The sequence below is a fragment of the Haemorhous mexicanus genome, chromosome W (assembly GCF_027477595.1).
Source record: "Haemorhous mexicanus isolate bHaeMex1 chromosome W, bHaeMex1.pri, whole genome shotgun sequence".
Lineage (NCBI taxonomy): Eukaryota > Metazoa > Chordata > Aves > Passeriformes > Fringillidae > Haemorhous > Haemorhous mexicanus.
The window spans coordinates 3,378,183-3,394,421 of NC_082380.1; the positions used below are offsets into that span (position 1 = coordinate 3,378,183).

Genomic DNA, 16,239 nt, shown 5'->3' on the forward strand with positions numbered 1-16,239 from the left:
CCAATACCTCTTACAGTTCCCTGTATACGTCCCCTCAACAGATGCTTGTAATTCTTATCTATGGGGTTCGGCTGTCCGTCTCTGCTCCCACACACACGTAGGATGGTTCTTTGCATGCTGGGCCTCAAAAGACGAGTCTCGACTCTAGGTTTTTTGGTCTTCAGAATTGTTTATTGTCTCTTATCTACAAAGTTCCTTCTCTGCCCGACCTGGATCTGACCAGCACGGCAGCCAAAGGCACTCTGACCGCCCACGAGGCGGTCGCGTCTTTTTATAGCAAAAACTACGCATATCATATTTACTCTTTTTTCCCAATACCTATCACCCTCGTCACCAAGTGCACCTTCACCCCAGACCAATCCACAAGTGCCAACATCACCACAGAAGATGGATGACAAGAAGAAGAAAGAAGAGCCTTGTGACACGCCCTGATTCCTCCATCTTGTCTCCATAACCCCCCTGTACCAAAATCCCAAAATCTGTGTTTCACCCTATAATTATGTCTTCCTGTAGCAGACGCAGGGCCAGCTACGGCTCTGTGGAGGGATGTTTAGAGATAGGTATTTGCTGAGTCATAGGAATTGAACCAGGAGTCCTCACTCTGGTCCTCCAGGCCTGCTTATCTCTCTGTGACCCCATAGGCTAGTTTCCCTAACCCTTACAATTGGTCAGTTTTCAATCCTCCCTAACGCTATAAAAGAGGCTGTCTTGGCCCATTTATTTAGAAGAGCAGCTTCAAGACCCTTCGCAAGACCCTCAGAATAAATCATCATGGAACTCTTGGCCGCCTTCTCCTCTCTCTTTTCGTCTGCCTTCCAGAAGCCACAGCCAGCCACAGCCCCTACGAGCAAGCTAAGAGCTGAAATCATAAAAGAGCTGATTTTCACTGAGAGCTGACAATCACTAAGCTTGCTAGGGGCCACGGCTGAGCTGCAGTTTGACCTAGGGCACCCCAGCCTCCAGAGGGCTGAGGTGTCGGCCTTGAGACTGCTTGCCTGGGGCGCTTACCCTACGAGGGACCAGCTATCCGGCTAAGAAGCTAGCCCTGGTGGCTTCATTTTATTTTACATCTGACGCATCAAACAGGTGAATGAGAGACTCTTCACTGACGGAGCAGCGTTTCTCTCCAAGAAACTGTAACTGCCGTTCTTTTGCATCTCCCTGCGAAGTTATCCCTCGTTCTAGCGGGATTTCCTAGCAGGGGGGTCGATTCGAACCTCAAATCAGTCATCTGGACAAAGTTCCGAGGAGACGACCCGGCAGACGCCTTCCAGCAGCTTTTTGACCCTCGGCTGAAGAAATATGTAAGTTTAAACCAGCCTCTAAGCGCGCTAGAAATTTTTCGGGGATTTTTTTGTTTTTTTTTTCTTTTTTTTCTTGTTTTAGCTGCTGGAGGGGAATTATTAATATGGGGATGAAAATTTCAAGTTTAAGGTTATCCCCTATTGAGAGAGATTTATATTTACTAATCCTAGAAATCTTATCTACTAATAACTTTTCCTTATCAAGTGGTAAACTTTCCAAGACTAACCTAAAAAAATTTATAAAATGGATACTTTCTCAGTTTCCTGATACTAACACAGAAATAATTACAAAAAATTCTTTTTGGGATATGATTGGGAAAACAATATGTAACGTACAGACTAACCAGGATTTTTCTGTAACGATATACATGCCTCTTTTTCATGTTATAACCAAAGCGGTCGAAAAATCTAACAAAAAGAACCTTGATTGCATAACAGAGGCAGAGGCTCTTTTACATGCTAATAAGCCTGATAACCATCAAAATTCTTCTGCGAAAGCTTTCTTACAAACTTCTCCCGAGGATTCCTTGCTTTTTCCTTCAATGGCAAAAAAAACCAGCTCTACCTCTGCGGGGGAGGCTGAACCTCTAGCCTCCTCAACCGGGGCTCAGCTCGCTGTTGCGGGGGCCCCTGTTTTCTCTCCTGTCCTTATCTCGGCCTCCCAGACATCTGCCCCTCCTTCCCTCGCGCCAGAGCCCACTCCTCCACCTCCCCCCCCTCCTCCCGCCCCTCTTCCTGTTTCCCCCACCCCCGGCCCCGCTCCTCTCCCTTCCCCCTCGGTCTCGGCGTTACCGATTCAAAGCTCGGTTTCATCCGTTCCCGCTCCTGGAAACGCGAGTTCCCTTCCTGCTTCCAGTCTTTTCACGGGACAACCATTGGGGCCACAGCCATGCATTCAAGCGGTCGCATACCAATCGGGCTGCCCCTCCGGCCCCGTCTGCTTCTTGTTCTCACCTTCATGTTACCCAGCCCTCCTCCCACTCTCAATGCAACCCCTGCGTTATCTCCGGGAGCCCTCATGGTGTCACCCCCCCCCCTCATGTCTGTGTTTGCTGTGGTGCTACTCCAGTTTCAATGACTCCTTCTGCCCAAACGCCTTGTGATTCCTCACAAAATACAAAGCTTTTGAATAAACCCGCTTCAAAATGCTACAAAAAGCACAGGCTACGGTCTGCCCGCCCTAACTCCTTATTGGAGAATAACAGCAGTTCTAGTGATTCGGACTCTGATTCTTTACAAATTGATCCTTGGGTTTTAATTAAAATAGAGGCGACCAAGGCAGGCGATTGGCAGATGGCAGAAATAATAAATGCCTTTCTGGTGGAATACAGACAGGGGAGGAATGGAGGGGAGACTGCAATTAAGACGTGGAGACCTAACTCAAATAAGGAACTTGTACAATTAAGAAATATAGCTAAAGAACATGGTAGACGCTCACATATTTTTAGAAATTTCTTAGAAGCTATGTTCTCAGCACATGTTTTGCTTCCACACGATATTAAACACATATCGCATTGCCTGCTTTCGCCAGCTGAATACATGTTATGGGAAAGGCATTGGAAAAAACAATTAAAAACATTATCAGACTCTTATTCAGCAGATGCTGATAAAACAAATTTTACGGTAGAACAGCTGGCTGGGGAAGGCGAGTTACAGAAACCAGCTGACCAGCTTGAAACATTGAATAAGGATGCTCTCCAAGATGTGGCACTTGCAGCAAAAACCTCTCTGTTAATTATCAATGATGAATCTATGCCGACCTTGCATTTTTCTACTATTAAGCCAGGAGCAGATGAAAGCTTTATCAAATTTGTGGACAGACTTAAAGACGCTTTGGAAAAACAGATAGAGAGTCCAGAGGCAAGAAAGGAACTCTTATGTAAGCTTGCCATGAGTAACTCAAATGAAAAATGTAAAACAATCCTGAGGTCTCTACCCATAGATACAGACCCTACCATAGAGCAAATGCTGGAATGTTGTACACGCCACTTGTCCACTGATAATACAGTGGCCCAAGCTGTTGCTAAGGGCATTGCTGAAGGTGTCTCTGGTGCATATGCAGTAATAGCCTCTAAAGAACAGGCTCGATGCTTTCACTGTGGTAACATAGGTCATTACATAAAGGATTGCCCAGAAAGGACACCTCCCCGGTATCCTCGTTACACCTATCAAAGACCCCAATATCAGCACCACTACCAACAGCGTCCGGGAAATGCCTCGCGCAGCCCAGTGGAGCCCCAGGTTATGACAACAAATCAAAGGCCACCCAGACCCAACCACGCTCCATCCCAGGAGATCCAGGACCACAGGAGGAGGTTCTGACAATCTACGTGATCCAGATGGGAACCCGTCGCCAACTGGTAACTGCTTTGTCTATTGACTTTAAAAATGAGAAGGTTTATCATGTTCCCACAGGCAAATATGGACCAAAAGGTAGTCCTGGCATCTTAATTATAGGTGATTCGCTTAATAGCCCAAAGGAAATTTTTGTTGTTCCAGAAGTGAAATCAGTGCTCCCAGGACAAGAGATTCTTGTCCAGGTGTGCTGCATGGACTTAGCATTTTTTCTTTCAAAGGGAACTCCAATCGCGCAAGCCTTTCTACTCCCAAAAAATCACAGGGAACAGGTTCCTCTCAACCCTACAGCAATGTGGGCACAAGTTGTGGGTCCAAGCAAGCCTACCATCGACTGCGGTCTTAACTACAAAGGCGAGAGGATCCACCTACCAGGAATGCTGGACACCGGTGCTGACGTGACCATCATCGCTCGCTCAGACTGGCCTTCTCACTGGGACCTACAACCCATCTCAGGCATGATTTCGGGAATTGGTGGGGCTACTGTATCCATGCGAAGCAAGAACAACATCCTCATTGAAAGACCTGAAGGCAAGCTGGCAACCATCCGCTCATTTGTGGTAAGGGCTCCAATCACCCTTTGGGGCAGAGATGTTCTATCCCAATGGGGTGCTACCCTTCGCATTCCCACTCTGGATTTTTAATTGGGGCCACTGAGGCACGTGCACTGCCAGAGACTCCTCGCTTAACCTGGAAATGCCATAAACTGATCTGGACCCCTCAGTGGCCCCTCTCTGATGTAAAGCTGCGTGCATTACAAGATCTGGTAAAGGAACAGCTCGACAAAGGCCACATCGTAGAGTCTACCAGCCCTTGGAACTCTCCAGTTTTCGTACTACCTAAACCTGGAACGGGCAGGTGGAGGCTGCTCCAAGACCTTCGCAAGATCAACAAGGTTTTCAAGGACATGGGTTCTCTCCAGCTTGGCCTGCCCTCCCCATCCATGCTGCCCAGAGACTGGTCACTTTCTATCATAGATATTAAGGACTGTTTTTTCAGCATTCCGTTACATCCTAATGATGCTGAAATATTTGCATTTTCTGTACCTTCTCTCAATAAAGAGGCCCCACTCAAAAGATATCATTGGCGTTTTCTCCCTCAAGGTCTAAAAGTCTCTCCAACTATATGCCAGTGGTATGTTGCTCACATATTGTCACCAGTTCGGGAATTATTTCCACGTGCTATCATCTACCACTATATGGACGATATTTTAGTTTGTGCATCCGATAAGGGTTACTTAGAGGAAGCGATCAAAACGACCATCGAAACCATAGTAAAGAGTAAAGGCAGGATTTGAGATTCGTGAGGACAAAATTCAGTACACCAGCCCATGGACCTACCTTGGAGTCCAGATCCGGGAAAGGACCATCGTACCCCAGCAGCTCTCCATACGAGACGACCCAAAAACCCTGAGAGACTTACACAGCTTATGCAGATCTATCAACTGGGTTCGTCCTTTGCTGGGTTTAACTACAGAAGATCTTGCTCCTCTGTTCAACCTTCTGCGTGGCAGCAAAGACCTGGACTCTCCATGCACTCTCACAACAGAAGCCCGAGGTTCCATCATCAAGGTCCAGGAAGCCCTATCCTCATGCAAAGCTCATTGCTTCAAGCCCAGCCTGCCTTTCCAGTTTGTCGTCCTGGGAAAAGCACCTCGATTCCATGGACTGATTTTCCAATGGGACTCTCAGCTTTGAGACCCTTTGTTGATCCTGGAATGGATTTTTACTAGCAACCAACCTACAAAGACAATTACCACCTAGCAGGAAATCATGGCACATTTAATAAAAAAGGCTAGAACTCGCCTCCGCTCTCTTGCAGGGTGTGACTTCAACTGCATTTACTTGCCAATAACCATTGAGGACTTGGAGGATTTGCTCCAAACCAATGAAAGTCTCCAGTTTGCCCTAGACAGTTATACAGGCCGAATTTCAGTTCAGTTCCTAAAACACAAACTTTTTAATGAATCTTTTCATTTGACCCCAAAATCAGTTCAAAGTAAGGAACCTCTCAAAGCTCTAACCATCTTTACAGATGGTTCAGGGTCATCTCAAAAGTCTGTTATGATGTGGATGGACCCCCAATCACAAAAATGGGAGTCTGACATACAAATAGTGGAGGGATCTCCACAAATTGCGGAGTTAGCAGCTGTTGTCAGAACCTTTGAAAGATTCAAAGATGAACCTTTTAACCTGGTTACAGATTCAGCCTATGTTGCTGGTATAGCTATGAGAGCAGAACATGCTCTTCTCAAAGAGGTTTCCAATCCAATATTGTACCAATTGATGCCTAAATTAATATACTTAATTTCTCACAGAAAGCAACCATACCATATAATGCATGTGAGATCCCACACCGACCTCCCAGGTTTCATTGCAGATGGGAACAGGAGAGCGGATGCATTAGCCATGGCAGTACAAACTGCTAATGTTCCTAACATCTTTGCCCAGGCAAAGTTTTCACATGCGTTTTTTCATCAAAATGTACCTGCCCTTGTCAGAATGTTCAAACTTTCAAAAGATCAAGCTAAAGCTATTGTTGCTACATGTCCGAACTGTCAAAGCTATCAGATACCATCCATGGGGATGGGAGTCAATCCCCGAGGTCTGAACAGCTGCCAGTTGTGGCAGACAGATGTGACTCATTTTACACCTTTTGGAAGGTCAAAATACGTGCATGTATTGGTCGACACGTTTTCAGGAGCAGTATTTGCCTCGTCGCATCTTGGAGAAACTGCACAGCACACAATAAAACATTTTCTCCTTGCCTTTGCCACCCTTGGGGTACCAAAGGAGATCAAAACAGATAATGGACCTGCATATACTTCTCACAAGTTAAAGGACTTTTTCAGTGATTGGGGTATAACACACAAAACAGGCATACCTGTAAACCCCACAGGACAATCCATCGTGGAAAGGACACACCAAACCTTAAAAAGGGTCCTCAATCAACAGAACTTAGACATGAGTATCAAATCTCCAGTAGAAAGACTTTGCAAGGCTCTCTCTGTCATTAACTTCCTGAACTGTACAGCATCAGAGCCTGACCCGCCAGGATTTCGCCATTTTGCTAATTCCACGCAAGCAAAGCTCACTGAGAAACCACCTGTGCTCATGAAAGACCCTGAAACACACCAAATCTCTGGACCTTTCCAGCTAATTACCTGGGGCCGAGGATATGCGTGTGTGCAACTACCCTCTGGTCCAAGATGGTACCCAGGAAAAAATATAAAACCATACCTAGGCACTGCAAACACGACAAAAGATGACAAGAATTCTCCTGAGACAAACACAGATCCTCCAAAAAATCAAACCAGTTCTGCCTGGAGACAAAGACATGGCCGAATACTCACAACCAGAAGAACAGACCGCCCCATCATGAGACAGCAGACAAAGAAGAAAGCTGAATAATATTCTGCTGCGTTAAACTGTTGATAGCCTGAAAACAAAAGTGTACTCTTAACTTTATGTTGTTACTTCTTATATACCTCAAAAACCCTATTATCCCCTCTCCTTGACTCTTTTTCAATACCCCTTAACCTTATCCCTCTTCTTTAGCTTAGAAAAAATAAAAAAGGGGGGGGGAGGGAAAGGAATAGTGAAAAGAACAAAGGAGTTAGCCCTCCCCTCCCACTATAAAGATAACAAATTTTGCTTATATTCCCTATCAGAAGCCCCATTCCTGTCCAAAGATGAAAAATATCTCCGTTGGTGCTGTCCTCACTGTTGCTTGGATGTGCTTCACCGTACCGCGTGCCTTCGGCTGGATTAGTCCACAGCCTAGCCATAATGTTTGGGTAACCTTAGCAAAGACATTAAAACAAGATAACCTGTGTTTATCCATGGGAAGCATTGATAACCCACTTTCTACATGCCTAGTAGGGATTCCCTTTGTAGCAGATGATTGGCCTGTCTATAACTCAGAGCTCCTCTGCACCACAGGTGGGAGACCCAATTTGGCAGATACTTGGGACGAGTGGACAAAAATGCTGCCTAATGCTTTAGATGAACCCCAAGAATTGGATCTGCTGGGTTCCTCCAAGGCCGCATACTGTGTTAAATTTTACTTTAGATGCCCGAAAAACAATTGGCCAGAAATTGACCAGACAAAAAACACATATGGAAAAGACATATCACCCATAAACAAAGCATATAACTATCCCGACTGGTGTAATTACACTGCTCGTGTGATATCTGTGTCCTCTCTCCACCCTAAAGTATTACCCAAGGGTACATTTCTCATCTGTGGTGACAGAGTTTGGGCTGGGATCCCCTCCCAACTCCAGGGAGGTCCCTGTACACTTGGAAAACTTTCTACTCTCACTCCAAACATCACACTGTTACGTAATTGGAGAAAAGAAAGTGAATCAAAATGCCACAAAAGATCCAACACTGAATTTGATGAAAATTGCGATCCCAAACTATACGATTGGAACAAACCCAAAAAGATTGCTGTCTCCCTATTCCTACCCTGGGTAGCTGCAGCTAAAGCCCTCGGTGAAATAAATCACCTTGGGTGCTGGCTCAGTAAACAAGCTAACGCTACATCTGCTGCCCTGAGCGATCTCCTAAAGGAAGAAGAAACCACAAGACATGCTTCTCTCCAGAATCGAGCTGCGATTGACTTCCTGCTGCTTGCCCATGGACGTGGTTGTGAAGACTTCAAAGGGATGTGCTGCTTCAATCTCTCTTCACGGTCGGAATCCATCCTGGCGAACATCCAGAAACTGAAAGATCTTGTGAAGGACTTGAAAGTAGAAAAAACCCCAGACTGGGTTAATGACCTTTTTGGTCAATGGGGATTAACTGGATGGGTTGCATCTTTGGTTAAGGGGATGTTGTGGGTTCTCCTTGTAGTTGTTGTTGTATTAGCTATGTTTTCATGCCTTGTTCATTGTTTTAAAAGAACCATAGGAAATGTCTTTTTTCTAAAAACAGAAAGTGGAGTTGTAGCAGGCGCAGGGCCGGCTACGGCTCCGTGGAGGGATGTTTAGAGATAGGTATTTGCTGAGTCATAGGAATTGAACCAGGAGTCCTCACTCTGGTCCTCCAGGCCTGCTTATCTCTCTGTGACCCCATAGGCTAGTTTCCCTAACCCTTACAATTGGTCAGTTTTCAATCCTCCCTAACGCTATAAAAGAGGCTGTCTTGGCCCATTTATTTAGAAGAGCAGCTTCAAGACCCTTCGCAAGACCCTCAGAATAAATCATCATGGAACTCTTGGCCGCTTTCTCCTCTCTCTTTTCGTCTGCCTTTCAGAAGCCACGGCCAGCCACAGCCCCTACGAGCAAGCTAAGAGCTGAAATCATATAAGAGCTGATTTTCACTAAGAGCTGACAATCACTAAGCTTGCTAGGGGCCACGGCTGAGCTGCAGTTTGGCCTAGGGCACCCCAGCCTCCAGAGGGCTGAGGTGTCCGGCCTTGAGACTGCTTGCCTGGGGGGCTTACCCAACGAGGGACCAGCTATCCAGCTAAGAAGCTAGCCCCTGTGGCTTCATTTTATTTTACATCTTCCCTTCACCATTCACACCCGAGTGATTCTCACAGGTTTCATCTCCTCATACACAGGTGGCACATCCCTAGATGGATCAAAATCAAGCCACCAAGTGCTTCTGGCAACATTCCAAGACTCCTGAGCCCCCCCCAAGGGTTCTCTCGGTAGCTCTGGACATCAGGAGTGATGTGCTGAGTTCCCACACTTATCTATTAAAATAGAACAATTACATCAATAAATGATACGGTTTAAACTCCCTGCCCAAAGTATTAGTTAAAACAATCTTCAAGCTGGTTGGTGGAAGCTTGACTTTACTTTTCAGACGTCTTTGAGCTTCTTTGGCTATCTCTCACCTGGTCTGGATGTTATAATCTATTCTTTGGGTTCTTTAACTGGGCCTTTAATTCTGTTGACACGAGTCCACTCTTGCTGTGCGATTCATACAGTTGATTCAGTGGTTAGCAGTACCTGAAAGGGACTTCTCCACTGAGGGGTTAAACTGAAGATAATATACATAGCACTGCTTCATATGTTTGAGTCTTTAAGTAGTTACTACTGCTGATACAAGGGAATTGTGCGGCCTCAGAAGCATTACAATCACAGAGAGATTTAGCACATAGCCTAGCATCCTGTTTTGATGGTAGCAGTTTTTAGGGAACCTGGGCTAGAACAGCAGTGGGTTGCAGTGATTGTAGATATCCCTGTTTATAGGGATTTAATGGAAACTAAAACACTATTAAATCTGATGGAAATCACTGTATACAACTTTACATAAACTTTTGGTAAACTTATGTGTAGAGGTAAATTCCTCTCCTTACAAGAACAAAGTGTACACAGAGAGCGAGGTAGTGATACATACATATATATATATATACGCATATGTCTGTTTTTCCAGGTGGGACAGAAGTCGGATGCATGGAGCTGTGTATCTAGAGCTATGTCTCTGGGCATGCCCAGCCCGTGTATGCACACAGGGACATGTGCAGAGTTAGTGAACATACACACTGGTACCTACTCACCTGCACAGAGCTCTTGTGTGTTACGGTACTTGATAACAGCAAACACTTGTGTACACCCAACCTGCCACACCAGCACACGTATAACACAGACACTTACTTATGTACAGTCTTTACTAATGCACACGTGCCAACAAGCACAAGACTTGCTTCCACGTAGAGCTTGAGCACACCAATGTGTGCAGTGTCATACACATTAATATACATGGCTCACACTTGTCATGCTCACACTTGCAGAACCTGTGCATACTCACAAGCACAGAGCTGTGCACAGGTTCACTCACACTTGAGAGTGTGCAACTTAACATACATGTAAACAGCAGTGTACACGTCAGCACATCTATGGGAATAGTATTGTGTACACTGACACACATGTACACTGTGTAAAGCAGGATGTGTACACTCACATTTGGGTACACTAGAAAACACATGTGCACACAGAGTTACACACACTGGCACACACTTGTACATCACTCTGTCAGAGCTCTCCTGGCCCCAACGCCCCCGTGGATTTCTCTTTGTGGGATTATATCACAGTGGGGATGGGGAAAGGAGGGGGGAGTATGGGTAGAACATTGTGGTACAGTTAAAAGAGCACTCTCTGTCCCTTTGGGGTGGGAATAGACAGGCCTGTCTTAAAGGAAAAGTCAGAGACTATGCTGGATTTTTGCTTTTTGCTTCCCACTTTAAAAGAGCAAAACTGAGCACTTTTTGCTGTCTTGTTTTCCTCAGGAGCTTGACTAGCACAAAGGAGAGGATTAGAAGGATTTATTGAGGATCACTGCTAGTGCATAGCACTCATGGTGTTTCTCACCTCTTATATTATTCATGGGATGTTGGGGTAGGAACCAACAACACTCTTACCCCACTGCCTTGGAAGTTTGTATTTTGTTAAGGGGTACTTTTTACTTCTTAACTGAGGAGGGGTACTTGAGGTTTTTATTACTGTGGAGGGTAGCTCACTATCTTCTAGGAATATGGTAAGGAAGGCTTCAGGCATCTCTGTAGGGGTGAAAGTGACTTTGAGACAAAGTTTTTATTAAGATGCTATCTTGGACTGAAAGAGGGAAAGGTATCTGTGTGATGTATGGAAAAATATCTAAGTTTTTGACACTTAAGCTCTTCTCTTAACCTGAAAGAGAAGTATCACTTTCCCAGTGTTAAAGTTGTGTGGAGGCAGCTCAAAACTTCTAGCTAAAGGAGTTCAAAGCATGATAAATATGTTCTAACAGGACTCTCTGAAATTGTGCTCATTTCACAATTTTAATCTATGATCTCTTGTAGTTCTGCTATTCTTAAGAGTGTTTGTTCTTGGCTGTGGGAGTAGAGCCTGGAAGGAGAAGTAGAGTGAAGCTTTCAGGACACAGCCCTCAGCTGAAGAAAAACTCTTAGGAGCTGATCAAGAGAGGAAATCACTAGACATGGGCGCGGAGTCGGGCCCAGGGAATAAAGTAGGGTAGGTAGTCTGGTTTGGGCATTTCACACTCTAAGCCCTACAGAAATGGGGTTGCACTAGTTTAGAGCAATGGGGAAGTAAACATAAAGAGGAAACTAGTGTTTTTACTCTCTCAGTGTCTGCCCAACTTAGGGAGCTTGTGCAGTGCTTCCCAGTAGCCCCAACCATAAGGTGGTTATTGACTTTGAGAGGCAACAGGGATCTAAACTATGGTAGGAAATGACACGCACACTCTAGTCTGTAAAACTCATCTGCCAGTGTACTTCTTTTTTATTTACTTGGCAATTACTAAATGAAAAGCTTAAAGATTAAGGAAGAAGAAAAGTTCAGAGGTTTGGCAGCCCAGAGGAGGGCAAGGGAAGAGGGGAGAGGATCCTCCTTCTCCTTTTGGGGACTTCTTACTTGTTTTCGGTCTTAATTAGCTAACCACAGGCCCTCTCAGCAAGACCCTCCTTCCTAATTAGCTAGAAGGAGAAAGAAAGAAAACAAGTGAGGAAAGAAAAAGAGGAAGAAAGGAAAGAAAAACAAAAACTTTACTTTCTTCCCGAAAAGCAAAACAGAAAAAACCAACTCGCTTGTGATTACTACTGGGTCAGCTCTGCTGCTCTTTTAGCAGCCATGTTTAGGCTCTCTGCTGCCTCTCAGTTTACTAGTGCAGAGCAACCACTGAAAGCCACCCACGCTGGCCCCCAAGACCCCTGCATAACAGAGACTGTTCTTGACTCCCAGCAGTGCTGAGTGCAAACCACGCCCTGTGTGCCCTGAAGCGCTGCACCCAGTAGCAGCCCCTCGCTGCCCATGGCCCATGTTGTCTTCAGCTCCTGCTGCTAGCAGTCCCGCACCTCCAAACCACCCCCCCCCCCCCCACCCTGCCCCGAGTCCACAAGCGCAAATCTCGCCACCAGCAGCCCACACCAACAGACCAGCAGCTCTGGGCTCTGGTGCTTCTGACTGCGGCAGTCACCCTCAGTCGGGTGGGTACTGCTGAAAGTTAACACCTGGGGTGCCCCCGGTCCCCTACCACCCATGCATGCCAGTGTGGTCCCTGGCCTGGAGATCTCGCACAACCGGGTGTCACCGACATGTTCTATGAAAAATCTTTTCCTTAGGATTTTTTCCTCCTGAGAAGCTGAGAAGCCTCAGGAACAAACTGTAAACAATTCTTATCTGCTGCTGTGGAATGCAACAGGTGGACCTGTGATTGGTCTCATCTGGTTGTTTCTAATTAATGGCCAATCACAGTCCACGTGTCCAGACTGTCTCGGTCAGAGACAAACCTTTGTTATTCATTCCTTTTCTATTCTTAGCTAAGCCTTCTGATGAAATCTTTTCCTCTGTTCTTTTAGTATAGTTTTAACATAATATATATCATAAAATAATAAACCAAGCCTTCTGAACATGGAGTCATCTTTCTCGTCTCTTCCCTCATCCTAAGACCCCTGTGAACCATGCATCAACCGCACCCACTCTGCTGGGCACCTCTGCACTCAGTGAAATCTGTCCCAGTCACTGCTGGCAGCCTTCTCGCTGCCCACAGCCCTCAGTCGCCTGAGGGCGCCACCCCTTATGCAGTGCCCTGGTCTCACGGCTTTATGCTGGCGGGTTTTATAGGGGAGCCACTGCGCTGCTGTACCCCAGTCTAGGGACACTCGTACCACTTGGCTGGTACCCAACCGCCAGTAGTGCCATGTCTAACCTTGGTCAGTGCTCTGAGCCTCTGCCACCTCCCCCTACCCTTGTTGGGTCGGCTCGTGCCGGAAGCCTGACGCGCCAAGTGTGGCAGTGCACGCCACTCCACGTGGACCCGTCCCCCTGCTTCCTTTGTGCCAGCAGGTCAGGGAAACCACTGCGGCTCTGCTCTGGGAAACCCCGCGCCACTGGGTGCCCCGGACGTCCCAGTGCTCGGCATTTTTTAGTTGCTTCTACCAGCAACAGCACCCCTTCCCAAGCCTCATCTGGTAAGCTCTGGAAGCTGACTGCGCACCAGAAGCTAACAGCAACTCCTCACCCCAACCGATGGGCGACCCCCGCCGCAAACCTGAACACTCTCCACACAGGGCACCCCGATGCTCCTGAGTCCCTGCAAATCCTTCAATCTCACGCTTCCTGCCAGCCACAGGTTCCTCGCTTTCCATGGGGCACCTGCTTTCCTCCTCCACGTGTCCCGCCTTTTTTTTATTTCCAACCGTCCACTATACTGAAATTTCAACAGACCAGGATGGGTCCCATGTATTACTTGTCTGAAGCTGACATTTATACATGCAGATTATGGAATTACAATCTGGCCAGAAAAATTATGAGGATCTTCTAAGCTTCATACCTACCCCAAGCACACTCCTGGAACTACCCCACTCACACTTCAAGCATACTCTCCGCTCTTACACTGGCTAATGCTCACAATCCTCTAGATCTGCAGTTTTCAAGGGCTTTTTCTCTTCTTCCCCTTCCTCTTTTTTGTTATCCAGTCTTTGTTATCTTTGGGGTGTCGACCTGCAATCACCGATGGTCCCAGGAGATGTTGTTTGAGCTACCAAATTCAGCAGGGGTGTGCCATTGGTCCGAAATCTTCTAGGGCCAAGGAGATGAGGTTTTATATCCGGAACGATTCCCCAAATCGAAATGATTTGGTGAGAAATGACCCTCATTATATCATTTTAAAGGGTTTATTAAACCTTAACAACAATACAACAAAAGGACTGAATAAGGAAAAATCGCAGCTCTGGGAGTCTCCGTGACTATCAGCCACGTGCTACTCAACAAAATTGATGCTCTGCCTTTTATATCGTTAGCCCCCTCCCAAAGTTTTGTCAGTCAACTTCTTCTCTGCCATCCATCGGTGGACATTACTTTCTTACATCTTGATTGGAGGTCAGGTGTTGTTAACCTGGAACAGGGAAACCCTGTTAACAGGGAAAGAGGACTATGGGAGGACATATTACAATAACTTTACTATACATTTTAACATCCACATAAAATCTATATATTGATTGTGAGAGCCAAATATTACATTACTCATCTCTAACAGCAGCTTTGCAAGACACAGGAAGAGAGCACAACTACCAACATAACTGCTGGCCACAGAATCAGCACAAAACTAAATTCAAGCAGCGAATATACAAAGTAGTGAAAGGCTATGGCTACAGCCAGCCATGGGACTGTGCAGAACAAGCAAAGACAAGAGCTAGCTGGTAGAGCAGGACATGAGCGGCAATTGCATGGGGCCCCCACGGCGTGGAACACATAGAAGCTAACACATCTCCTGGGGGAAAGCACTCACCTAGGGAGACAAAACTCGAGGGCAGAAGGCACACTCGAGGAAGGGTGCCTCACGTGGATAGGGCATGTCATGAGCAAACTCCCTGAAGTGGGGGAGCACGGCCCAGCGAGTTGTGGGGAATGGTCAAGAACTGGAAAATACATTGCGTCCATTTGAGGTGTGGGGCACTTGTCAGAGAATTGTGGGAAAACAAGACGCAGAATGAATCTGTGCCATGGAGAAGACTCGCGGAGCTGCAACATATGTAAACGTTCGTGTCACAGAAAGAAAGTCTGAACTGTGAGTTAAAAAAGGGTAAAATATGGGGAATCTGTGATTGTGAATCTCAACTGATGAAAAAGCGATAGTATATGTATTGGCACTTATATTGGGCAAACAGGGGACAAAACATGATAAAAAGAAATTGCAAACTTTGTTGCTTGGTGTAGAAAGCATAACGTGAGAATCAATGTGCAAAATGCCTTTTCTATCTAAAGTTGAGATGAGTTGGGGCAGTTTTTGTGGGCAGCGGCCATAGGGGAGGACATGGCAGCCACAAAATCGCTACCTACATGGTATCTAATTAGAAATTCATTGAAAAAATTACAATCCACGGAAGGGACCGCAGCTGCCGTGGCAACCGCCACTCTGAGGATGCCGTAAACCTTTAGATCGGTACCCCCTGTGTCTGTGGGACCTTTTCTGTTCCCTCTGCCTACAGGCGACAGAAAAATTACCTTTTAAATCCATTTTTCAGGTTGAAAAGACTGTTAGAAAATGTTGTAGCCGCTATGAAATTGCTTTTGGTCCAGACCATGCCAGCCGCATGAGAAACGAACAAAGAACCCGGAAAAGGAACCAGAACTTAGTTGCATGGGCCTGCAAAAATAATGGACGGCATTTCTGTAGCACAGCTTTCTTCCAGAGCTGGTGGCCCGGACCACATTTTCTCCTGGTGCCGCTGTGTGGTCTCTTTGAGGGAGTCCAGCAGCTCCACTGGACACTTTTGTCCGGGCTGCATGGAGCTGTGAAAAATGTATATTATATGATTGTCTCTTTGCAAATATTAAAATGAATACTATATGTGTTATGTTGGAAAGTTATGCTGTATTAATCTCCTTTAAGTAGTGTGGTAAATATAGTTTTTAGGCTATAGCATAATATGAAAATAGAAACAATGTGATGTAAGATACTTTTTGTAACTGACTCGAGGAATGGAAAAGATAACCAAGAAATTCTTCTCATTATCCTAGCTGGATAAAGATAACAGCAGCAAGACACCAAGATTCCAAGAGAAGAATTATTGCCTCCTTATTGGGAAAACTCAGACTTTGAGGAACCTAGATAGTTGATTTACA

The 16,239-nt window shown here is 45.9% G+C and overlaps 1 protein-coding gene across 1 annotated transcript; it reads left to right on the plus strand.

Moving 5' to 3' along the window:
• Positions 1-523: 523 nt before the first annotated feature.
• On the plus strand, positions 524-8,879 carry LOC132341473 (uncharacterized). Its single transcript, XM_059873052.1, has 2 exons — positions 524-1,304; positions 7,330-8,879. The coding sequence occupies exon 2, from the start codon at positions 7,351-7,353 to the stop codon at positions 8,650-8,652; it is 1,302 nt and encodes a 433-aa protein (XP_059729035.1). The 5' UTR covers positions 524-1,304; positions 7,330-7,350; the 3' UTR covers positions 8,653-8,879.
• Positions 8,880-16,239: the final 7,360 nt, after the last annotated feature.

Coding starts and splice junctions, on each gene's coding strand:
- LOC132341473 (XM_059873052.1), top strand. CDS start 7,351: ATGAAAAATATCTCCGTTGGTGCTGTCCTCACTGTTGCTTGGATGTGC.